Genomic DNA, 26,134 nt, shown 5'->3' on the forward strand with positions numbered 1-26,134 from the left:
ACGCATCAGGTATGCTCCCATTCACATATGATTTCTGTAGACTTGGTCTACACCTAACGTGGGAGATGTCCTAACTTAGAATGACAGGCACTGCTATCCTCTTTTCACAGCCAAAGGTCATAAAGAGTGGCCAGTTTTTTCCTTTTCCATCTCTGGGCCATAGCCCTTAGCCCTCTGCTAGAAGGAACCAGAATGGCTGCACGGTAGTAAAGACTTTGTGCTCTGGGGCCAGGTGGCCGGCCTCATTGGACTCGTGCCTCCCCCATTGGTTTGTCCTTGAGCAGAGCATGTAACCTTTCTGGGCCTGGCATCCTCATCTGTAAAACAGAAATAACAGGGACACCTGCCTCACAGAGTTAGTATGAAGATTAGTTCAACCACGTCAAGTCTTAGGACAGTCACGGCATACAGAAAGCACCCAATAAATACTACTTTTTCTTGTCGCCCTTGTTCTCTTCCACCTGTAGAATCCATCACTGCTGACCACCCCCCACTGGAACCTCCACTCATCCTCAGCTCCTGGGGCCCAGCTTCTCTTGGTTCTTTGCCTTCCTATTCGTTTTTCCCACTTTTTTCTTCTAGGCCCTAAAAATAGTCACCAGAGTTCTCTCTTCAACTCTTCTCTTTTTCTTCTCTTTGGTAGTGATGTTCATTTACTCTTTTCGCTTGGAAAAAACAAGTTGAGTGTCTAGTCTGTGCCAGGCACCCTGGAAGCTGCCAGATCTTCAGGAGTAAGTAAAACAGACAATGACACCATCCTCAAAATTACACAAGCTTGAACCACAGATTGGAATAAGGCCTGGAAGGAAAAATCAGGGTGCTGTGGAGATACCCCACAAAAGGGGGACCTACTTTTGACTGAAGGGTATCAATAGTGTAGGTGAGGGTTGACGGTACTTGAATGAGGTGGCAGCAGGGGAGCTCAAGGGAGACGTGGATAGATTTAAGAATCTTTTAGGGGTAGATTCCAACTATTATTGCTCTACAGACAATTCCTAAAATGTTACCTTTAGTCCAAACTCACTCCTAACCTCCAGTCCTGTACATTTCCCATAGCCTTCTGGACGTTTCTAAACTTCTGTACACTTTCCCCCCAAGGCAGTTCTTTCTCACTTTTTCTCTCTTACCTGAAATCATTCTAATGTGGATTTCAGACTCCATGACTCCTTTTCCTTTCATGAAGTTGCCCAGTCCAGCAGCTTCTATAATCAAAGTGATTCTCCTTGCTAAAGCTTTGATTTCAACTTCCCTTTTTTCCCTTTCTGATTCATTCCTGACACCTTTACTTGACCAGGTGACATCACACCTCTCCTCAAAGCCTGTAGTCTCTCACCATTGTTCAACTGACACTGAAGGTCCTTGCTACCGTGGCCCCAGCCAACATCTCTCTGTTATTTCATACCTGTCTAGAGATATCTCCCAGGCTAGTAAACGGAAATCCCTTAATTACCCCAAAATGTGCCCTGAAGAGGTAAGATGAACAGCTCATGCTGTTCCTGTTTCTTCTAGAAGGTCCTTATTCAAATCACACTGGTTTTTCAAAGTCTATCTCAATTCTTAGCTCCATGAAAACTATACTCATGATCTGCACGAAATATTAGGAAAACACCTCCTCTCTGAAAACCCAAGCACATTATCAGTGCCCCTCTACGGAATAAAATCTGACCCTCGGTTTATCTATACTTTTCCTATGATGCACATAAGGCTGCTCTGCTCACCAAAGACTTGCTTTACTTTGTGCTCCCTGCTGTACACTCAGATCACAGCAGAAATGTGCATTTGTTATACTGCTTTCCCTGTGAGCAAGCAAGTGAAAAAATATTCAGCAGCAAAAAATGTATAGCAATACATCTTATATCTCAAATATAAGAACTTAGATTCTCCGCTTCACAATTACAATGCTTGTGAAAAATCTTCAGCACTGAAAGCATTTACTGTGATTCTGTGGTCTGTCATCAGAAAAAAAGAGAGCTAATAGCCTACAGTATTTTCAAACGTTCCCACACCAGAGGTATTTATACGCACTGTGTCAGGGACAAAAATCAAGCTGTTATTTAGAGACTCTGAATTCACTGTTCAGTAGGCACGCAACTAAATGGCAGATAAAAGGCAAGCTTGTTGGTTGTAAACTAGCCTGAGCTTGGAAGCTGGTAAGATCATCACATTTCTTTTTAGGAAGGCTTTGCAAAACGAGCATGTCACAGGCTGGGTCAACTTCAAAAACCCTTTAACTACCCAAGAGTGCTTGGTGCTAAGTTTAAGATGGAGGCTCTGTTCTGAAACACATCTTAGGGTTTCCTTAGCATTCCTGTGCTCTGTTTCTCTGCTTTTCCAATCTGTAAGGAATGTGAAGTTAAGTTGGCATAAGACTGAGAAAGGAAAATCATCAGATAAGTCCAAAAGACTGTTGAAGAACAGCACCAGAAGATATTAAGAGTGGCAAAAATAATTCAAGTCATCTGTAAGCGATGCTTTATGCAAAGTGGAGAAAGAAGGATGGTGATTCTAGGAGGAAAAAGATGCTCTTTAATCAGATCTTAGGCAAGGTTTCTAATGACTTCCCATGTCACGGGGGCTCTTATGAAAATTAATCCATTCATTAAATATTTTACTGAGCACCTGTTATGTGCTCAGCACTCTCTTGTTTAGAAATCCTTTGAGCATTCTAGCTAATATGTGATAAAACAAGAACATTGCCATTTTACAACCCCTAATGAATTGACGGATCTAGTCAGTGGTCAGCAATGCCGCTAACATCACAGGAAGAAAGGCATTCTGACACTATGTCCCTCCAGATGCGAGGAGAGAGCACTAAAAATAAAGTCAAACCTAAATCTGACCAAACCTTTAGATCCAACAACCACTCTACAGGAAAAAAAAAAGGGGAGAGAGGCACATATTAAAAGAAATTATAGGGATGTAATCAACAAAAGCTGGACAATGGAATAAACAAACCAATTTCTTCAACAAATATCCACAATGAAAAAATAAGTGACCAGAGTGAGGGGTGGGGGGTGGATCCTATTTAAATCCTGATCTAAACTATAAAACAAGGTTTTATGTCTGACACAACCAGAAATTTGGACACTGACGAGTAAGAATTGTTAATTTTGTAAAGGTATGATAAAGAGGTTCTAGTTACTTTTACAAAAAGGAGTCCTTAGTTTTTAGGGACTCTTACTAAAATATATTTCAGCAAAATGATGTGATGTTTGGAATGTGCTTCAAATTCTATGGGGGGGTTGGAAGTGGGCTGAAACAAGATTGGCTACAAGTTGAAAACTGTTGAAGCTGGGTACAGAGTACATGAGTGTTCGTTATAATATTCTGTCCACTTTTGCATAGGTTTGAATTTTTCAAAACGTAAAGTTTAATACACTGCTTTGAAATGCTTAGATGAAATGCATTCATATGCCTGTTTAGAGTTAACTTACCACTACCTCTGCTAATGACAGGCAAGAGATGGCACAGATAAAAATAAAAAATTATTTGGGATCTTAACTAAAATAATTAAAGCAGAAAAGTTGTTATGTTCTACACTCATCTCACCTGATCATTCTTTGATGAAAGATCTAAAGACCAAACAAATTAACAAGATGTGGAGCTGACAGGAAGATGTATCAAGGGCCCTGAGTAATTTTCCAACTGGGCTTGTCTAGTCCTTGAATGAAGAGTAAATGACTGGGCTTCCCTGGTGGCGCAGTGGATAAGAATCTGCCTGCCAATGCAGGGGGCACAGGTTCGATCCCTGGTCCAGGAAGATCCCACATGCTGCAGAGCAACTAAGCCCATGCGTCACAACTACTGAGCCTGAACTCTAGAGCCCACGAGCCACAACTACTGAAGCCCACGCACCTAGAGCCCGTGCTCCGCAACAAGAGAAGCCACCCCAATGAGAAGCCCACGCACCACAACAAAGACCCAGTGCAGCCAAAAATTAAAAAATTGAAAAAAAAAAAGAGTAAATGACTGGCAAAAACATTTGTGTTAATTCGATTACACAAATTACACAAATTCGATTACACAAATTAACATTTGTGTTAATTCGACAACACAATTCAAAACGGTATCCTGAAGATTTTATACAAATAGACATTCCTGGACCCACTGGTTTACGGTAAAATGAATCCAAGGGTCTGCCATTTACCCGCAAAGTAGGCTCCTTGGAGTACAGCTCCAGAATTACTCACATGTGCAAGCCCAGTTAAAGCTAAATGTTGTTTTATAATTTAACTTAATTTCCTCAACACAGCTCAGAGTGTTCTTTGCTAATATAATAAAGAGAAAAAACAGGCTGTGACGAGCCATACAATTTTGACTGGTAAAGCAGACTGAAATAAATATTCAGTCCTTAGCCTAGTGATGGCAATAGTGTGTTTTTCACTGTGTCTAATGTGGTGATTTAGAATTCTGAGCTGTGCTTGATTACCTTGTACAGAGGCTTTTTTTGCTCACTTAAAAAGCTTAAAGTAATAGAAGTATACCTTAGAGGCACTAGAAATAGTCATTTATTATTTTAAAACCTCTATCTATCTATGAAAAGATATATGAATGAATAATATATATATTCATCATCTTCTATATTAGATGGGTTATGGATCTTTTTCTTTAAAGACACTTTGTTTCTACACATAAATATATCTTAATAAATTATTTGTAAACAGATTTAAAAGTAACACATTAAAATTGTCAAGGACTTCCCATTTTATCTTTTGGTTTGCTTTGCCATGAGTAATTTGCTTCACTGTGGCTTAACTGGTGGGACAGTTGAGAGTCTGGGGCTGTCCAGCTGTCCAGTGAGACTCAGAGGCCACACGTGGCACAAGTTTCCACATCCACTTCAATGTATGAGGTGCAATTCCTGAACCTTCCTCACTGTCTACTACAGTCCACCTGCTGTGGTGAACTGCCTCTCTGGGTAAAGAGGAAAAAAGTCCTCTTCCCTCCCCTCTGCACTTTAATAAACAAAGACAGCAAAGAAGAATGGGGTAATCTGTCCACAATAAATAAGACCTCAGTGGTCTGGCCTTATGGTTTAAACACTAGGCTTCTTTGAGGCGAGGGCCATATCCTATTCATCTTTATCCCTCCCACAGACTTAGCACAGAGCCTTTTGCAGAGCAAGAATTTAAACTATTTGTTGAATGACATGTAATTAATTTGGTAGGAAGGGAAGGTACAATTTGTCAACCAAGATTCCTGTGGTGGTTTGAAGCCAGAAAAATTAAGCCAAACCATGCTCTGAGATCATAAAAGGTTCCACAGGGCAGGAACAGTCTTAAGTCTGGGAAAGTCATCATTTGTACGGAAAAACTTACGATTTATGAAGAACAAGTACCTACCCGTGCGGTAAGTTTTAAGAAGTGACAGAAAACCCAGGTTGTGGGAGCCGTCACTAGAAATGAATTCTTTGGGGTCTTGAGGTATTTTGATTTATTTAAGAAACAATTATATGTGTACATGGTCAAAATTAAAGAAAGCATAGGATAGTAGCTCAGTGCCACATCCCACACAGCATGAGGATGATGTTTTGAGGTGGAAATAGAATATAGTAAGTGGAGAGCCCTGTAGCAATGTTCTAGTCTCTGTATGTCAAGATGTGATCAATACCCTACATTTTCAATGGTGTGTATCTAAAAAGATGGAGTGACAAAAGAGGGTCAGTCTACACCAGTCCTCAGAGGGAGTTCAACTTTGAATAAGAAGACTATTAAAATTGAAACGTGACTATTTAAACCCGAAAAGACTGAAATATTATTAATTGGTAAGTTCAAGACTGGATTTTAGTGAGCAAAAGAGTAGTCATGGAAAATGAAGAGACTCAATTTTCCCTACACCTCTGAGTGGAGAGAATAAATTTGCAACCCGGAATCACTGCTTTCTCTGTTCCTTGAGAATACAGTTGTCGACATATTTTCTGACATTGCTAATAATCTAGAAAAAGTTGTACAGCTCTTTCATAAAGAGGAATATCAGAGTCTGGCGGAGCTCTATCTCCAGAGAATGTCCATTATCATCCGAAGCCAGATGACCAGGTTCTTGTGAAAACACAGTAAACAATGAGTTGGCATCTAGAATGGTTTGTTTTTGGAACAGCTGAAGTTGACTGAACACGGGCAAAGTTTACAAACGAGGTCTTCATGTGGAGGAATGAAGAGAGGAAGTCAACAATATCGGACTCTAGCCAGGCTCACTCTCAGGCTGGATGAGGATATTTTAAATAAACATTAGGTTTTAACTTCCCTGCCTCCCTAATAGCTACGGACAACTAATATATCCAGTGGACTATGTATCCCTTTTAAAATAGTTTTTTCAAGTATACATATAGAGAAGTGCACAGATATATCCTTTTGTTTATAAAAAGTTGAAATTTAGGGCTTCCCTGGTGGCGCAGTGGTTAAGAATCTGCCTGCCAACGCAGGGGACGCAGGTTCAAGCCCTGGTCCGGGAAGATCCCACATGCTGTGGAGCAAATAAACCCGTGCGCCACAACTACTGAGCCTGAGCTCTAGAGCCCATGAGCCACAACTACTGAGCCCGCACTCTAGAGCCTGCAAGCCACAACTACTGAAGCCCGTGAGCCACAACTACTGAAGCCCGCACACCTAGAGCCTGTGCTCCATAACAAGAGAAGCCACCGCGGTGAGAAGCCCACGCACCACAACGAAGAGAAGCCTCAGCTCGCTGCAACTAGAGAAAGCCCGCACACAGCAACGAAGACCCAAAGCAGCCAAAAATAAAAATAAATTTTAAAAAGTTGAAATTTAATATATAAATTCACTAATAACAGATTGTCCTTGGCCATTTCACTCCTTTGAGGGGAGGTAGAAATTCTCCTGTGGAGATTCTCTACCTCACAGTATAGAAGTGCAGAATTTCGAGGAACAGAAGTGAGGAGAGTAGTTATCCTTGCTGGATTGAAATAACTCAATTAAGGTATGTCTTTGAAGGAAGAACAATGGTGATATCAAAGGGACAGTCACTTGCAGGAGAGAGGACGCATATAAAAGTGCTGATAGGGCCAGGGACGAAGAGCTGTGTACATGAGCCAAAGCCTCTCAGAAGCCAGATGTGCTGAGCTTTTTGGAAAGAACTAGAACCAGTGCGTGGCCCAAGAAGTACCTTGCCTTTCACAAGGCAGTCATGTAGGCCCTCTTCCTCCATAACGTGGGTACTCAGTAAATGGGCACTGTTGAATGAATAAAATAAAGCCCTATAAAAATCAAACAGATTTTTCCCCCTTTAAAAGTGTTTCCACAGGGCATATTTCTGATCCATTTCCTAAACTTTGTAACATTTTCCCAGACCCTGGAAACTCTCAAATACTTCTTAAGTCTCTGGAACTCAGTCTCTTACTAGATTCCAGAATCTCCTAAGCTTTGGAGGTTCAACTCTGTTTTGTAAGTTGCTGGGGTCCGCCACCCCTCCGTCTCCCATGGGCTTGGTTATTTACAACCCTGCTCTAATTCACAGGGTCATCCGTGTGACAGACTTACACTGGCACCCACAACCGGATCCACTCCGGCCAACCTCACAGCCTTTCCAGACACATCTTCAAAGCCAGGGTTGCTACTGTCATGTCCCCCGCGGCCACTTCCCCTTCCTGCTCTACCTCTTTGCTCTGGTTTCCCAGGATTCCCGCAGGGGAGGAGGATATGGCCACAGGGACATTTCCTTCCCGTTGCTCCCTGCCCTCAGATACTCTGTGAGTCCTCCTATTTGGGGCCTACAGTGACCTAACCTCTAGACCCAGGGTCATCTACAAAATCAAAGACAGGTAGGTTCTATTCACACAAAAGCAGGAAACCCTCACATACTATTTTTATTTCATAAAGCCCAAAGACTTTAGCTTCCTTTGACTGGAATTATTGTATATTTATATTTATATGTGACAAATTACTTAAAATGAAAGTTAGCTAGACACATCACCACCTCCACACCTTAGGAAATATGTGAGTTCTCTAATCTTTAGGTATTATTTCTTATGAGAGGAAAAGATAAAGGAGTTTTAAAGGAGTCGAGGAAGATATTTCCAGTCTCCCATTTCCATTCTTTTCGGTAGAAATTTTTATATTGTTCCATTTGGCTTGAAGTGAGCATTAAAAAAACAACTACTGGCTCGATAATCCTTCAATTTCTGGAGTTAATGAGAATTCTCAAAAGCTGCTCACACAGGATTCAACAGCCCACATTGCGTCCCCAGTATCCCTCTCCACCGGATTGGAAAAACAATCGACTCCACTGTAACCATCACATTTCTCAGAAAGAAGTTTTGCTTTTAAGTTAACAGGATTTCATGTGCACACATGTTGGTAACAGTTGGCAAGTGTCAATGGGCTTGATTATGCTTTTCATTAAACTTTCAAAACTAAATGTTTGGATTACTAATTTTACTTTTTGTTCCCTCAGTCACTTGGCACGATTTTCCTCTCTCCCTCCTTCCTTGAAGTAGGTTGTGAGACTTCATTAACTCTTTGCCTTGTCCAAACCAAGTTCTCTACTTTGATGGAGCCCTTTCTTAACCCCTATAGCACCTTCTCACCAGCTCTGTGTCAGAGCTAGAAAACCAGTGATCGGGCACTTCCAGCCCACCCTCTCTGCGTCCATCCAAATTATTACTTAACACTTTCATTTCCACAGACTTTCCTCCATTACACCTACAAGCTCCTTAAGGAGAGTGCACAGATGAAAGAACCTGGGTTTTGCAACCAAAGAGACCTGGGTGGAAATCCTGGCTCCAGCACTATAAGCTCTGCAGACCCGGGGAAGCTGAACCTCTCCTGGGTCCCCACTTCATCTGTCAAAATGGAATCATGGCACTCACTCTGCAGGGCTGTTGTGAGGATTAGTGAGACAATCTATCTGAAATGTCAAGCACTGCCTGGCTCAGAGCAAATGTTAATGGAAACAACCTATGGATGAACTGAGCCTTGGAAATGAGTCCTTACCATCCACAAAATCATGTATTGGGTACTATATTGTGCATACGTATTTCATGACTATATACCATGTATGATGTGTTTTAAATGCTAAGTTACTTTGGTAACTACAGGTTATATCTAAGATAGAATGCTCCCTCTACCCAAAACTGGAATAGCTGTTTTGAAATATTGAGAATTACTTGTCTGGCTCAAATTGAGCTATGTCTTACTCAGTAGAAAGTCAGGCATGAACAACAACATAGAAGAGTATTTGGATTTTGGCAGCTACCCTGAAATTCTCTGGTACTGACCATCTTGTCCCTTCTGTTACTGCGGTGGGAGCTCCTTCCCATCACCCACCTGCATGAGAGATGCAGAGCAGCAAGTGCCAAAGCTGGACAAACATCAGCCCCGTTCCAGGACTGATGAACAGCTGTGTCGTTCAGAGAGTCTTAAATGGGGACACCAGTCACCACCTAAATAAATACCTGAGTGGACTGGGCGGTCAACACAGTTGCAATTGACTAATTTACTGGTCATTAACAGATGCTGGCCAGGTGAGCAATACAAATGTACTTCAAACCATTATCCTCCAATTCACAACACTGGTATGATGATTAACTCTGGTACTATTTCGTATCAAACCATGGGTACACCATTAACAAAGCTTGCTCTTATTATGTTTATTGATTAGGTAAGATTTATAATTTCAAAAATGTTGTTGTTGGGACTTCCCTGGTGGTCCAGTGGTTGTGAATCCACCTTCCAATGCAGGAGATGTGGGTTCGATCCCTGGTCGGGGAACTAAGATCCCACATGCCACAGGGCAACTAAACCCATGCGCCACAACCAGAGAGAAGCCTGCGCGCCTCAACAAAAGATCCTTCGTGCCGCAACAAAAGATCCCTCGTGCTGCAACTAAGACCCGACGTAGCCAAATAAATAAACATTAAAAAAAAATGTTATCTCTTAGGCTTCATCAAAAGATTAACACTGAGACAACTGCTATTCTGTTAAGTGATCTGAAGGGTAGGAAAATGAAATCACACAATTCCTGTTCTCCTAGAGAGCAGATTTTAGTAGGCAAACATAAAACGTGTACCCACGTAATTACAATACAATATAGAGATACCAATGGCTATAGAATAGAGTTAGATCAAGTGCTATGAACTTTTAAAGTCTCATGGAAATGATTATTATTAGCGCTAAAGTCCTGTACCTCAGGTGTCTCTTTCTCAGGAATCCCTACCAATTGCATTAAGACCCACAGACATATGATCAGCCATTAGAGTTAACTGTAAGCTCTTTTGTTTCACTTTCACCACTCTTTATCCCCAAACTACTTCTTTTTTGGATTTATCTTTTACTTTGGTGAAGTATATACTTAAGCAATTTTTTTTTAACAGACTTAAATATATACCTATCAGAATGGCTAACATAAAAAGTATAGTGATGACATGGGACTTCCCTGGTGGTGCAGTGGTTAAGAATCTGCCTGCCAATGCAGGGGACGTGGGTTCGATCCCTGGTCTGGGAAGATCCCACATGCCGCAGAGCAACTAAGCCCGTGTGCCACAACTTGTGAAGCCTGCACTCTTGAGCCCGCAAGCCACAACTACTGAGCCCGCGCACCACAACGAAGAGTAGCCCCGGCTCGCCACAACTAGAGAAAGCCTGCATGCAGCAACAAAGACCCGATGCAGCCCCCTCCCCCAAAATGTGTGTGTGTGTGTGTGTGTGTGTGTGTGTGTGTGTGTGTGTGTCTATATAGATATACAGTGATGACAGCAAATACTGGTGGGAATGAAAAGCAACTAGATCACTCATACATTGCTGATGGGAATGCAAAATGGTACAGCCACTCTGGAAAAGAGCTTAGCAGTTTCTTCCAAAACTAAACACGTGCTTACCATACAACACAGAAGCTGCACTTGGGCATTTATACCAGAGCAATGAAAACTTGTGCTTATGCAGAAACCCTTATGAAAATACTCATAGCAACTTCATTTATAACAGTCAAAAACTACAGAAAACCCACGTTATTCAATGAGTGAATGCTTAAACTGTGGTATATCCATACCATGAAACATAACTCAGCAATAAAAAGGGTAAACTACCAATACACAAAATAACTTGGATGGATCACAAGAGTATTATGCTGAGTGAAAAAAGCCAATCTCAGAGGTTACACACCATATGATTCCTGAAACGACAAAATTATAGAGACGGAAAACAGATTGGTGGTTGCAAGGGACTGGGGAGGGGTAGGATGGGAGGGAGGTGTCTGTGGCCACATATAAAAGGGGAGCAGGAGGGATCTTTGTGGAAGAACTGTTCTATATTTGACTGTGGTGGTTACATAAATACACATGTGCATAAACGATATATATACATACCCACGCACACATACAAATGAGTGCATGTAAAACTGGTGAAATCTGAAAAAGATCCCTGCATTGTACCCATGTCAATTTCCTAGTTGTAATATTGTACTAAGGTCCTACAAGATATTACTGCTGGGAAAACTAGGTGAAGAGTATATGAGATCTCTCTGTATTTTTTTTCTTCCAACTGCATGTGAATCTACAATTATTTCAAAATAAATTTTTTTTTATAAAAGAAGATTTAGAGGTAGGAAGTTTTTTAAAGTCCTTGCATATGTGACACCTTCATTTCCAGTCTCACAGGGAAACGTGGCTTGGCTAGACAGACATCTATGTCCAAGATCATTTCCTCTCAGGCCAGAGCACAGAAGGCATTGTTCCACTGTTTCTCAGAAGCTTCATGATTTTCTTTTTTTTTTTTAAACTCATTGCCCTTTAAAAATTCTCTTTTAATTAATTAATTTATTTATATTTTATTTTTGGCTGCGTTGTGTCTTCGTTGCTGCGCGTGGGCTTTCTCTAGTTGAGGCGAGCAGGGGCTTCTGTTCGTTGTGGTGCGCAGGCTTCTCATTGTGGTGGCTTCCCTTGTTGCAGAGCACGGGCTCTAGGCGTGTGGGCTTCAGTAGTTGTGGCATGCGGGCTCAGTAGCTGTGGTTCACGGGCTCTAGAGCACAGGCTCAGTAGTTGTGGTGCACGGGCTTAGTTGCTCCGCAGCATGTGGGATCTTCCCCGACCAGGGCTCGAACCTGTGTCCCCTGCATTGGCAGGCAGATTCTTAACAACTGCGCTAGCAGGGAAGTCCTATGATTCTTCCCAGCTCAAACAATCCTGGACTCCGTAAGTTGGTTTTATTTACTTATTTTTTTTCACCAACTTTATCTTTGCTTTATGTTGGTATTACAAATAACTAATAAGAGATAGCAAAACTCATAACTTAAAACAATGGAGCAAATAAAATATATCATGGGATTATAGTGTTTTAAAGACATAATTTGCAAAACAGTGCATTTATCTGTATCTTTTTTCGGAAGTAATCTTTCAGTGTCTGGAACAGAGATGTGGAGTCAATGATATCCTTGTCCCCTTCCCATATTTTAGCTGAAGTCTAAAAACAAACTCCAGTTCCTTACTGATAAAGGAAATAGCTTAAATGTAAGTGTTGTCATCAGTAAGAGATGTACATCTTTTTTCTATTAGGTCTGAAACATTTTTTTCCTCCTTAAAGATAACTGGAAGGCAACCAATACATATGAAAAAAGAAAAGAACCTGTCTAAACTAAATGCAAAAAAATTAATGCTAAAGAAATTTATAGCTATGGGGTAAGCAGTAACATTATGCTAAATTAAGTATTAAAGAAAATAACCTACATTGTAACCCATACAAACATGCCTATAGCTGAGAAGAATCTGATCTACAAATTTAGAACTTGCCATACATAGTTAGGATGAAATCCCAGTTTGCAGATCAAAAAGTCTCAGTATTCTTAAGACCAGTTTCATTAATATTTCATTAATATTAATATTTATGATGACAGACATTTGTGTGAAAAAGGAAAATTGGTTCCACACCACATAAAAATTAATAAATTTGCTGCTCAACAAAAAAAATAATAAATGTAAAATAAGTCATTTAGGTCATTAATTATCAAGACTGTCCGATATGACTCCCACATAAGAACTATTTGAATTGCAAACACAAGTTCTTACTAATATACTTTATCAATGTCATGTCCCCAGAATTATCAATAAATATTGTAGGATGTAATAATTTATCAAATTAATTAAATGATATGAGACATTTTAGATTTTTCATAAATAAGTTATGTCAGAGAAGAAATAATTATAGTAAATTTAAAATGCACACAAAATAGTTCCCAATTGTTCTTCCAAAATTAATAAATTTCAAGTCAACTTTAATTTCATAATCTTGTAATATGTACTGAGTGTACACAATAAGCCAGGTACGCAGCTGCAGAGAGGTATAAGGAATGAGCTTTGGCCTTTGAGACATTTACAGTCTAGCTAGGGAGACTGGATATACACCTAAAGGAGACAAGGATCAGTATTAAATAAAATAAAGTCTAATGACTATTTACAATACTGATTCTATGGGAAAATAACTGAAAGATAAAAATACTTCTGTTACACAAATGACTTTTAACATGGGGCAATCAGTACAGTTTTTTAAAAAAATCCCAAGTGATTCAAAAGGGAGATCATCTGCTTTATTAAATTCTCAATGCTATATGTGGCAGGCATTGCAGGGAAACTGGATACTTCTTCCAAAACACGCAGAACTTAAAAGACAGCTAGAGGTACAAAAGTCACCAAAGATAGATTGTTTCTGGAAGTGTGACTAAACCTGTCTCCCTCTATCATCAGATAGTTTATTCCCTTGCCCGAATATGTTTTTCTTTTCTTTTTAAAATTTATTTATTTTATGTATTTATTTCTGGCTGCGTTGGGTCTTCATTGCTGCACGCGGGCTTTCTCTAGTTGTGGCGAGCGGGGGCTACTCTTCATTGCAGTGCGCAGGCTTCTCATCGCGGTGGTTTCTCTTGTTGTGGAGCATGGGCTCTAGGCGTGCGGGCTTCAGTAGTTGTGGCATGCGGGCTCAGTAGCTGTGGCTCACGGGCTCTAGAGCACAGGCTCAGTAGTTGTGGTGCATGGGCTTAGCCGCTCTGCGGCATGTGGGATCTTCCCGGAGCAGGGATTGAACCTGTGTCTCCTGCACTGACAGATGGATTCTTAACCACTGCGCCACCAGAGACGTCCCTCGAATATGTGTTTCAATGAACAGTTACTAAGTACTGACTAAGCACCAGGCAATGAAGATAACAAAGACTTTAAGGTTTGATCCTCATGCTCAAGGATCTACATGTGAATAAATAAAATAGTGTGATAAATCCCTCAAAAGAGGTCGGGGCTTGGGGAACCGCAGCATGGTGGTCTTCACGGAAGAGATGAGTAGGAGGGGGACAGGTAAAGGAGAGAGGGGAAGAATGGTCCAGCGGACTGAAACATGTATTAAAAGACCAAAACCTTGGGCTTCCGTGGTGGCGCAGTGGTTGAGAGTCCGCCTGCCGATGCAGGGGACACGGGTTCGTGCCCCGGTCCGGGAGGATCCCACATGCCGCGGAGCGGCTGGGCCCGTGAGCCATGGCCGCTGAGCCTGCGCGTCCGGAGCCTGCGTGTCTGGAGCCTGTGCTCCGCAACGGGAGAGGCCACAACAGTGAGAGGCCCAAGTACCACACACACACAAAAAAGACCAAAACCTTTAGAGAACATGTCCAGTAGGTCAGAATGGCTGGAGAGTAGAGATGCTCTGGGGAGAGGGGAGAGAAGGCTGAAGAAGGAAGCTGAAGGAGCATCTGGAGAAGCAGCAAGGAACAGATCGGGAAGGATCTGAATGTTCCAAGCTAGGAAGTAAGTATGGCTCTGGCCCAGAGGCAGTAGAGGACCTCCACTAGAGGATCTTCAGGAACTGGTGGTCTTCTGATCTGAGGATCACTTTGGCAGCAGCATTAGGGATATGCTGAAAGGCAGTGATAGTGAAAACTAGTAAAGAGGCTACTGCAAAACTCCAGGTGAGGAAAGGTCTCAATAAGGGCCGTGGCTGTGCATCTGGAGAGGAGGGGGCAGATCCAAGAGTTATTTAGGAGAAGGACTGGATAGGACACGGTGATTCACTGAGTGTGGGGAAAGAGAACAAGAAAGAAGGATGGAAAGAGTAGCTTCAGGGTACTGATGTGGGCAACTGCTTCATGCTGATCATATCCCCAGGCCAGGGAGGACGGGCAGAGGAACAGGCTGTGGGAAGATAATGGAGTACCTGGGAACACCAGTTTTCACATAGGATGTGTCTCTCAGCTTGTCACATGGGGACCATAGGGGATGGTTTGAATAAATCCTACTTCCTGTTTTTGATGGCAAGTGACCTGTGATGCCCTGGTGGTACTTTCTGCTGACATAACTCTTACCCTGGGCCAAGTTCTCTTATGGGTGTAGATGGCTGTCACAGCAGGCAGAGGGTGAGGCCAAAGAAGAGGAAATGCTTCCAGAAAGGGAACCCAGTTATTCACATGTCCATTTTCCCCAGACATAGCCTACAGGGAACAGCAATGTGGGAGCCAGAGAGAACCCAAGATCTGGATCCCTGCTTTTGGAAAGAGCCCTTCGTCTGAAGCCTGTGGGCAAGTGGCCTCGGCAGGGTTGAAGGATAAAGTGCGCTCCGTTCCCTAGAAGAGTTCCAAGTGGCCGGCGTGCCACGTGGAGGAGTTGGTAGGCATGGACCAGCACAGGGGGACAGGCTTATGGGCAAGGGCCCGAGGCTGGGCTGGGGAAGCTGGGGAAAAGGATTCAGGGGCTGCTCAAAGGGCGCAGGGGAAGATGGCATTTGTCAAGAGGGCTCATTGTGGGTTGAGGCGGCCCAGGCTGTTTTGGATGCAGAGTCCAGAAGCAGCAGCTCTGATGGGGGGTCAGGGAAGTAGGCTGTGGGGAGCAGGGCACAATGCATGCAGGTCAGGCTGGGTCAATGAGTCAGGCAGGTATCTTCCGGCCAGCAGTTACGCAAGGGAAATGGAGTCCTGGGATCTGAGACGTCACGCCTAAGTATGAAAGAGGTGGGGGCAGGAAGCAAGAAGTCGGCAGCAAGAGGTGAGGAGGGTTATCGTTTCTATCTGGGAACAACAGAAAAGCTGAGGTCCAAAGGTCTGGGATTCCTGGCTTTACCCTTAAGAGGACCTGGCACCAGCAGAAAGGGTCTTTTGACATTATTTGGTTCCTGACGGCATTTCTCTCCTAACCTCACATGTTCCTTTACTATTAACTGTTGCAACACCAAACAACTCTAGTTCTTGGAACATGTTATGCCATTTCATGCTTAGCTTATATTATTTTCTCTTCCTAGAAATATGCTTCTACTTCTTTGCCTACCTGGAGAACTCTTCTCCTTCTTCAGAACCAAGCTATGATGTTACCTACTCTGATCCCTCAAATGCTTTAGAATATTATCATTGCACTTAATATTCTGAATGGCCACTGATTAAAAATAGAACCTGCTGTATAAAAAATCAATAAAATAAAATTCAAAATTCATATTATTTATAAAGATAAATAATAATAAATAATTTATAACAATAAATATAAGTATTTATAAATATAAACATTTATATTATATTGGCTTTATCATTTATAAAATAATGTCACCTACACCATCTAAGTTAATCATCACAGTGCTCCTGGGACATAAGATGAGCTTATATATTAAGGAAAAATTGTGGTTTAGAGACGTTATGACTTGTCGAATATCATACAGCTTATCAATGGAAGATCTAATATCCAGGCATCCAGACACCTGACCTTCCTTCATTTCTCCCTCCCTCCCTCCATCCTAACCTTACTTCTGTCTTAAAGATCTTGCTACCGCTGAGATGATGAATTGACATCAGAATTGATTGAAATTTCTTGCTGAGAGTATGTTTATCACATATTAATAAATCACATTTTTTGATGCTTCAAAAAAAATTCAAAAAAATAAAAATAGAGGTCATTCACCTCATGTTGGCACACAGGAGGCCTGCGATACATGTCTGATAAGTGAGTAAAAGAATGCATCCTAATATGGGTGTAGCTCACCTTTCTTTGGCTGGGCTGGTGACACAGTAATCCAGTCCCCTGCCTGACTTGTTTCTAGAGCCTTAGCAGCACTGCCTCACTCAGAGGATTGTTAACAGCAGAGATTCCCGATCGTTTGGGCCGGTGCCAGCCCCAGGGGGAACTTACATCCTCCCTGGATCTCCACAGCACCTCATCTGGTGCTAAAGCTCAGCTCTGCAAAGTGAGGGAAATGTCAGGGTAAGAGATGCTGTGGGCAATGCCAACCACACATCCTATTCCAGCCCTTCAGAAGATGACCTGAAGAAACAGAGATGAGTCTGCTCGGCTCTAGGATGGGGGTCGTTAGCCCGGGGTAGGGAGCGGGTAGAGAGACGATGGGCTGCAAGGGATTCATGAAAGACAGTTCACAGCTTTCATCAGTTTTACAAAGAGGCCCATGACTATTAAATATTAAGACCTACCATTCCAGAAAAGTGCCTTCCTCCAGGTAGCTCTGATCTGAGAATCAGCTGCTGACTCCAGATCACAGAGGCCTTGGTCATAGTCAAGGCAGATCACAGAAGGGACTCAGGTTCCCCCGCAGCATGCCATTCCCATGCTCCAACTCCACCCCAAGAAAAGCCTTTCTGAAGGCCGATGTGCGCAATTTAAGGAAGTTTCATGATCTGTGTCTTTGACAAGTTCAAATGCAATGAAAGACAGGGAGTCAGGCTTAGGATACCTCCACATTGACCTTTATGTGCCTTAGCACAACAAATCCTCAAAAAAATAAAAACTAAAAAGGCAAATCCCCAGGGTCTCATTCCTGACGAAGAGTCATGTTTGACCTTGTTCTATCAGGATTGGGCTTAGGAAATGCTAATGAACAGACAAATCCTGTGCAATGGCTTTTTACATTTGACCTTTCCTTTTTTTTCTGGCATAGGAGCCTGTGGCTTTAGAAAACAGCAGAAAAAAGGCTTTCCATATTCAAGAGGCAAGAAATGCACACACACACAAAGAGAAAGCAAATCTAAAATTGTTTGAAACCCTGGGGAACTGAGAGTCACTTTTCACCCACATCCTGTCAGGGTTGAAAAGCACAGGAAAAGGTTTCTCCTAAAATGTGTGTATGTTTTATTTTTTCCTTTTTAAAGAAAAACAAGAGTCACTCATATGCACCCAGATATCTGAATAGATCAGCTGGATAGCTTTTTGTTTGCTTGGTTCCCACTGTTATTCCCATGACTTCTGAAAAGATAGTTTTAAAAAAATCCTTACATTGAATCTTTAAATTTCAATTGTTAAGAGCACATGCTTTGTCCCCAAACAGGTGTGGGCTCTGCCACTGACTTGCTAGGTGATGCTGGACAGGTTTGTTAACCTTTTTAAGAACCTAATTATTCACCAATTAAAATGGGAGTATGAATGGTACTGATGTCAAATGGTGGCTGAGATAATTAAAAGAAATAATGCATTAAAAAATCTTAGGCTATTAAGTTTAGTCAGTCAAACAGAGAAAGACAAATATATGGTATCACTTATATGTGGAACCTAAAAAAATGATACAAATGAACTTATTTACAAAACAGAAATAGACTGACAGACAGAAAACAAACTTATGGTCACCAAAGGGGAAAGGGGGGGAGGGATAAATTAGGAGTTTGGGATTAACATATACACTATTATATATAAAACAGGTAAACAACAAGGACCTACTATATAGAACAGGGAACTATACTCAATAACTTCTAATAACCTATAATGGAGAAGAATCTGAAAAAGAATATATATATACATATATGTATAACTGAATCACTTTGCCATACATTTGAAACTAACACAACATTGTAAGTTAACTATACTTCAATTTAAAAACAAAAGGGAAATATCTTAGGCTAGCTTGGTAAACTTGAAGCATCAATGAATGGCATCTAAAGGACAGGAGCTGTGGAGTAAATCCTCTACCGATGAAACAAACAATTCCAAGGACACATCTTTATGCGTTATCAGAGATGTTTTAACACACAGAAAGAAAAAACCCAGCGACAGTGGGGCTGTGCTTCTCGTTAAGGATTCCCCATGTTATACATTACATGCGGTGGTTAGACCGCATTCTTCACCTTCAGGTGAGCTCGAGTCTGGCAGAGAAGGGACCCTCCCTCCCCTGTAACAAGGTGCATCATCTGACCAAGTCCACAGAAGGCCCAGGAAGCCAAGGCACACCCCATATTTCCCAGTGATCAGGCCCCATGAGTCCTATTCTCTTCTCCAGAAAGCCCTGGTCACAACCTCGCACCAGCACACCTTCAGCCCATCTCCAACATGCCCAACCCAGCTGAGAACCTGCATGGTTCTCCTAAGTTCATCTGGGCCAGGAAATAACATTCCTGAGAATCTGTTAATCAAATGATCATCATCCTTCAGAACCTAGCAGAGTTGCATTTGCATCTATTTCTCCAAAAGGGCTTTTACCTACTGTCTGTAAATTTACCATGTCAGAAAAATTTATCCTGGACTTTGGTTTTACTTTTTTTTCTTTTCTTCTTATGCATTGCTGGCTGGGGGAACTCCTCCTCTTGACAATCTCTCTGGCTACTTTGCATGGAACGGTCTTTGCTCTGTCAAGCCTCATTCCTGATCGCCTCTTATTCAGATCACATAAAGCAATTTCAGCAAATGGGCCCACCTCATGGTTCTGCATATACAGTGGATTTCCAGGGATCCACTTAGCAATCCCACCAAGTGCATTTTCTCTAAGCTACTCTCCCCTGTTGGAATCTTACTTCATCCAAGTCTTGTATATGGCTTTTCTCGCTAATCACTGTGTTAAACCTAAACTTCTTTTCCCTCCACTTTAAACACCTTTCCCACAGGGGAGGATGAAAAGAAAAACAAAATTATTGTTTCATTTGATCAAAGAAAGCTGACTTAGCTTATTAATAAAACCAACAGACCCCAGACAATTCCCTTATCATCCACCAGTTCCTTCAAGAACGGGGAAGCCTGGATCAGCATCAGGATTGGTAATGATGGGATTCCATGTGACAGTTTTTGGACATTCTTACAAAGGTACCTTACCACAGATGACTTTTCAAAGGCATTCACAGCAATGACATTTCCTTACCCGGCAGTCTCTCTGAAGCGTCTTCATGAGCGCATTGTATGTTTCTGTATCAAAATACAACCCTTCGTGCATGTCTTGCAGGAAATCTAAGTCCTTAAACGTGGGGCTGGATTTCTCTCTCTCTTTTCGGGAGGCTCTTCGCTTATAGGTTGAGCCTTTCAAGTCATATGTAAAGTGCATTCTCATGGAGCGTGGTAAGACATTGTTCATCACCACAATTCTGATGTTAATGCCCCCTGATTGCATGCAATACAGTCCATAAAATTTGGGCAAAAGAGTCCTTGGATTCTGGTTTAAATTCTAAAAAAAGAAAAAGGAAAAAAAATGTTTAAACTCTACTTTTACAAAATGATGCTCCACTATGACGTGTTTTCATCTAAAATGATAATTAAAAATGGAATGTGATTATTTTTGTTAACGGCCATTGTTAAAATTTTGCTGTTCCTAACCTAGTTTTAAAGTCGGCTTATGGGAACAGCAACTTTATCATTCTGATCTCAGGGCATTAAAAGTGGCTGAATTGAAAATGGATGGAATGTCCCAAATTAGCTCCAACTAAAATCAGGCAAAGACGATATTAGTGCCATGTGTGATTATTCTCTAAGGTAGCTCAAGAGAAAATGAATTGCTGGGGTACGAGGGATGAACATTTAAAATTTTAATAGCTCCTGAGAAACTGTCTTCCAAAATGGCCAGACCGCTTTACCACACTTTGTAAGATTACATATTTCCCACCCCTCTTACCAGTGCTGAATATTATCTAACTTTAGAATCTTTGTAAGCGTGGTTGGTGAAAAATAACAACTTGTTTCCAATTTAATTTAATTTAAATGTGAATACCACTAATAACTAGAGAAATTTAATATTTTTACATATTTTTAGCCACCTCAAAGATAATTTTGTGTTACTATCCTTTGCTCATTTCTCTTTACGTTTTTGTCATCGTTGGAGTTCTTGATATATTCTGGATATTTATTAGTTTCCTATTCTATTCGGGGTAAATATTTTCTTCCACTATGTTGTTTTTTGTTATAAAAATAGGGAATACACACCTATTTTTGTTTCACTTTAAAAGTAGGCAACAAGTAAAAAATAGTTTACTAAAAGGCATTTATATAACGAAAAGTCTACTATTCCTAATCCTTCCCCCAATTCCCAACTTTTGTGGAAACTATTGTCCTCACTTTCTATCATTTTAGAAATATCCTATGTGCTTGTGTTAATTTTATACCTGTGTTTTTTTTTTTTTTTGGTTATACAAATGTTTTGCTTTTTCATGTAATCACATTTATGTACTTGTTTCTTGTGCTTTTTTGGCTTCTTCTATGGTCTTACAAATTTTTAATAATTTTGGTGATTACATTTGGTTTTTTACTTCACATGGAATTTTCTTCTTCCAGAAAGTTTGCATAGAGCATTGATGTGACTTACATACATCATGAAATGAGTATCACAATAAGTTTAGCCATCACAATGAGCCATCATCTCATACAGATATAAAATTAAAGAAATAGAAAAAAAATTTTTTCCTCGTGATGAGAACTCTTAGGATTTACTCTCTTAACAACTTTCCTATATAACATGCAGCAGTGGTCATTATATTCACCATGGTGTACATCACATCCCTAATGCTTATTTATCTTATAACTGGAAGTTTGTACCTTTTGACCACCTTCCTCTAACGCCCCCTTCCCCCACCTCCCGCCTCTGGTAGCCACAAATCTGATCTCCTTTTCTATGAGTTCGTTTGTTTTTGAAGTATAATTGACCTACATCACTATGCTAGTTCCTGTTACACAGCATAGTGATTTGCTACCTCTGTACATTTCAAACTGATCACCACAATGAGTCTAGTTAAGATCTGTCTCCATACAAAGATACTACATAATTTTTGACTATATTCCCCACACTGTACATTTCATACTCATGACTCATTTATTTTGCAACTGAAGTTTGTACCTCTTAATCTCCCTCACCTATTTCTTTTTCCCCCACACCCCTCTCCCCTCTGGTAACCACCTCTTTGTTCTCTGTGTCTATGTCTCTGTTTCTGTTTTGTTATGTTTGGTCATCTGTTTTGTTTTTCAGATTCCACATATAAGTGAAATCAAACAGTATTTGCCTTTTTCTGTATGACATTTCACTTAGCATAATACCCTCTAGGTCCATCCATGTTGTCACAAATGGCAAGATTTCATCGTTTTTTAAGGTTAAGTAATATTTCATTGCATATGCATACCACATCTTGTTTTCCCATTCATTTATTGATGGGCACTTGAGCTGCTTCCGTATCTTGGCTATCATAAAACAATGGTGCAATGAACACAGGGGTGTATATATCTTATCGAATTAGTGTTTCTGTTTCCTTTGGATAAATCCCAGGAGTGGAAATGCTGGATCATACAGTAGTTCTAGTTTTAATTTTTTGAGGACTCCGCATACTATTTTCCATAGTGGCTGCACTAATTTACATTCCCACCAATGGGCATGAGGGTTCCCTTTTCTCTACATCCTTGCCAACGCTTATTATTTATTGTCTTTTTGATAATACCCACTCTGATGGATGTGACGTGATAGCTCACTGTGGTTCTGATTTGCATCTCTCTGGTGATTAGTGATATTAACTGTCTTTTTCTGTGACATCTGTACATCTTCTTTACAAAAATGCCTATTCGGATCCTCTGCCGATTTTTATTTTTTATTGAAGTATAATTGATTTACAATGTGTTAGTTTCTGGTGTACAGCAAAGTGGTTCAGTTTTATATGCATGCATATGTGTGTGGATGTGTGTGTGTGTGTATATATATATATACATATATATATATGTACTTTTTCATTCTTTTTCATTGTAGGTTCTTAGAAGATACTGATTATAGTTCCGTGGGCTATACAGTAGGACCTTGCTCTTTATCTATCCTATATAAAGTAGCGTGTGTCTGTTAACCCCAAGCTCCTAATTTATCCCTCCACCCCCTTTCCCCTTTGGTAACCATAAGTTTTGTTTTCTATGTATGTGAGTCTGTTTCTGTTTTGTAAAAATGTTCACTTGTATCCTTTTTTAAGATTTCACATATAAGTAATACCATATGATATTTTTTTCTCTGGCTTACTTCATTTAGTATGATAATCTCTAGGTCCATCCATGTTGCTGCAAATGGCATTATTTTTCACTTTTTTATGGCTAAATAATATTCCATTATGTATGTATGTGCCACATCTTCTTTATCCATTCATCTGTCAAGGAACACATGGTTGCCTCCATGTTTTGGCTACTGTAGAAAGTGCTGCTATGAACACTGGGGTGCATCTTTTCAAATTAGAGTTTTCTCCAAATATATGCCCAAGAGTGGGATTGCAGAATCATATGGTAGTTCTATTTTTAATTTTTTAAGGAATCGCCATACTGTTCTATGTAGTGGCTGCACCAATTCACATTCCCATCAACGGTGTAGGAGGGCTCCTTTTTCTGCACACCCTCTCCAGCATTTATTATTTATAGGCTTTTTAATGATGGCCATCTGACAGGTGTGAGGTGATACCTCATTGTAATAGTTTTGATTTGCATTTCTCTAATAATTAACAATATAGAGCACCTTTTCATGTGCCTGTTTCTGACCACTTTCTAACATTTTTTAATTGGGTTGTTTATTTTTCATGTTGAGTTGTATGAGTTCTTTGTATATATTTTTTTAACATCTTTATTGGAGTATAACAGCTTTACAATGTTGTGTTAGTTTCTGCTTTATAACAAAGTGAATCAGCTATACATATACTTATGTCCCCATATCTCTTTCCTCTTGCATCTCCCTCCCACCCTCCCTATCCCCAGCCCCCACCCCCGGTGGTCACAAAGCACAGAGCCGATCTCCCGGTGCTATGCGGCTGCTTCCCACTAGCTAACTGTTTTACATTTGGTAGTGTATATATGTCCACGCCACTCTCTCACTTCGTCCCAGTTTACCCTTCCCCCTTCCCGCATCCATTTACTACATCTGTGTCTTTATTCCTGTCCTGCCCCTAGGTTCATCAGAACCAACTTTTTTTTGTAGATTCCATATATATGTGTTAGCATATGGTATTTGTTTTCACTTTCTAACTTACTTCATTCTGTATGACAGTCTCTAGGTTCACCCACCTCACTACAAATAACTCAATTTAGTTTCTTTTTATGGCTGAGTAATATTCCACTGTGTATATGTGCCACATCTTTTTATCTATTCATCTGTCGATGGACACTTAGGTTGCTTCCATGTCCTGGCTATTGTAAATAGAGCTGCAATGAACATTGTGGTACATGACTCTTTTTGAATTACGGCTTTCTCAGGCTATAAGCCCAGTAGTGGGATTGCTGGGTCATATGGTAGTTCTAATTTTAGTTTTTTAAGGAATGTCCATACTGTTCTACATAGTGGCTGTATCAATTTACATTCCCATCAACAGTGCAAGAGGGTTCCCTTTTCTCCACACCCTCTCCAACATTTACTGTTTGCAGAATTTTTGATGATGGCCATTCTGACCGGTGTGAGGTGATACCTCATTGTAGTTTAGATTTGCATTTATCTAATGATTAGCAATGTTGAGCATCCTTTCATGTGTTTGTTGGCAATCTGCATACCTTCTTTGGAGAAATGTCTATTTAGGTCTTCTGCCCATCTTTGGATTGGGTTGTTTGTTTTTTTGATATTGAGCTGCATGAGCTGCTTGTCTATTTTAGAGATTGATCCTTTGTCGGTTGCTTTGTTTGCAACTATTTTCTCCCATTCTGAGGGTTTTCTTTTCGTCTTGTTTATGGTTTCCTTTGCTGTGCAAAAGCTTTCCAGTTTCATTAGGTCTCATTTGTTTATTTTTGTTTCTATTTCCATTTCTCTAGGAGGTGGGTCAAAAAGAATCTTGCTGTGATTTATGTCATAGAGTGTTCTGCCTATGTTTTCCTCTAAGAGTTTGATAGTGTCTGGCTTTACACTTAGGTCTTGAATCCATTTTGAGTTTATTTTTGTGTATGGCATTCTTTTACATGTAGCTGTCCAGTTTTCCCAGCACCACTTATTGAAGAGGCTGTCTTTTCTCCACTGTATATTCTTGCCCCCTTTATCAAAGATAAGGTGGCCATATGGGCGTGGGTTTAGCTCTGGGCTTTCTAGCTTGTTCATTTGACCGATATTTCTGTTTTTGTGCTAGTACCATACTGTCTTGATTACTGTAGCTTTGTAGTAGAGTCTGAAGTCAGGGAGCCAGATTCCTCCAGCTCTGTTTTTCTTTCTCAAGATTGCTTTGGCTATTCGGGGTCTTTTGTGTTTCCATACAAATTGTGAAATTTTTTGTTCTAGTTCTGTGAAAAATGCCAGTGGTAGTTTGATAGGCATTGCATTGAATCTGTAGATTGCTTTGGGTAGTACAGTCATTTTCATAATGTTGATTCTTCCAATCCAAGAACATGGTATATCTCTCCATCTGTTTGTATCCTCTTTAATTTCTTTCCTCAGTGTCTTATAGTTTTCTGCATACAGGTCTTTTGTCTCCTTAGGTAGGTTTATTCCTCAGTATTTTATTCTTTTTGTTGCAATGGTAAATGGGAGTGTTTCTTTAATTTCTCTTTCAGAATTTTCATCATTAGCGTAAAAGAATGCAAGAGATTTCTGTGCATTAATTTTGTATCCCGCTTCTTTTCCAAATTCATTGATTAGCTCTAGTAGTTTTCTGGTGGCATTTTTAGGATTCTCTATGTATAGTATCATGTCATCTGCAAACAGTGACAGTTCTACTTCCTCTTTTCCGACTTGGGTTCCTTTTATTTCTTTTTCTTCTCTGATTGTTGTAGCTAAAACTTCCAAAATTATGTTGAATAACAGTGGTGAGAGTGAGCAACATTGTCTTGTTCGTGATCTTAGTGGAAACAGTTTCAGTTTTTCACCATTGAGGACGATGTTGGCTGTGGGTCTGTCATATATGGCCTTTATTATGTTGAGGTAAGTTCCCTCTATGCCTACTTTAAGGAGGGTTTTTATCATAAATGGGTGTTGAATTTTGTCAAAAGTTTTCCAGCATCCATTGAGAGTATCATGGTTTTTCTCCTTGAATTTGTTAATATGGTGTATCACATTGA

General features: G+C 40.5%; 1 protein-coding gene across 4 annotated transcripts in view; it reads right to left on the minus strand.

The window, feature by feature from the left end:
* PIP5K1B (phosphatidylinositol-4-phosphate 5-kinase type 1 beta) overlaps nt 1-26,134 on the minus strand; it is a 326,914-nt gene that overhangs the window by 109,341 nt on the left and 191,439 nt on the right. For 3 of the 4 annotated variants that reach the window (XM_067744230.1, XM_067744228.1, XM_067744229.1), the window contains exon 7: nt 20,031-20,330. The exons of the other annotated variant lie outside the window; for it this stretch is intronic. In XM_067744230.1, coding sequence (XP_067600331.1) covers nt 20,031-20,330 — 300 coding nt within the window. The remainder of the gene's footprint in view (nt 1-20,030; nt 20,331-26,134) is intronic. 4 annotated transcript variants of the gene reach the window in all.

This window comes from Pseudorca crassidens, chromosome 7, assembly GCF_039906515.1.
Source record: "Pseudorca crassidens isolate mPseCra1 chromosome 7, mPseCra1.hap1, whole genome shotgun sequence".
Lineage (NCBI taxonomy): Eukaryota > Metazoa > Chordata > Mammalia > Artiodactyla > Delphinidae > Pseudorca > Pseudorca crassidens.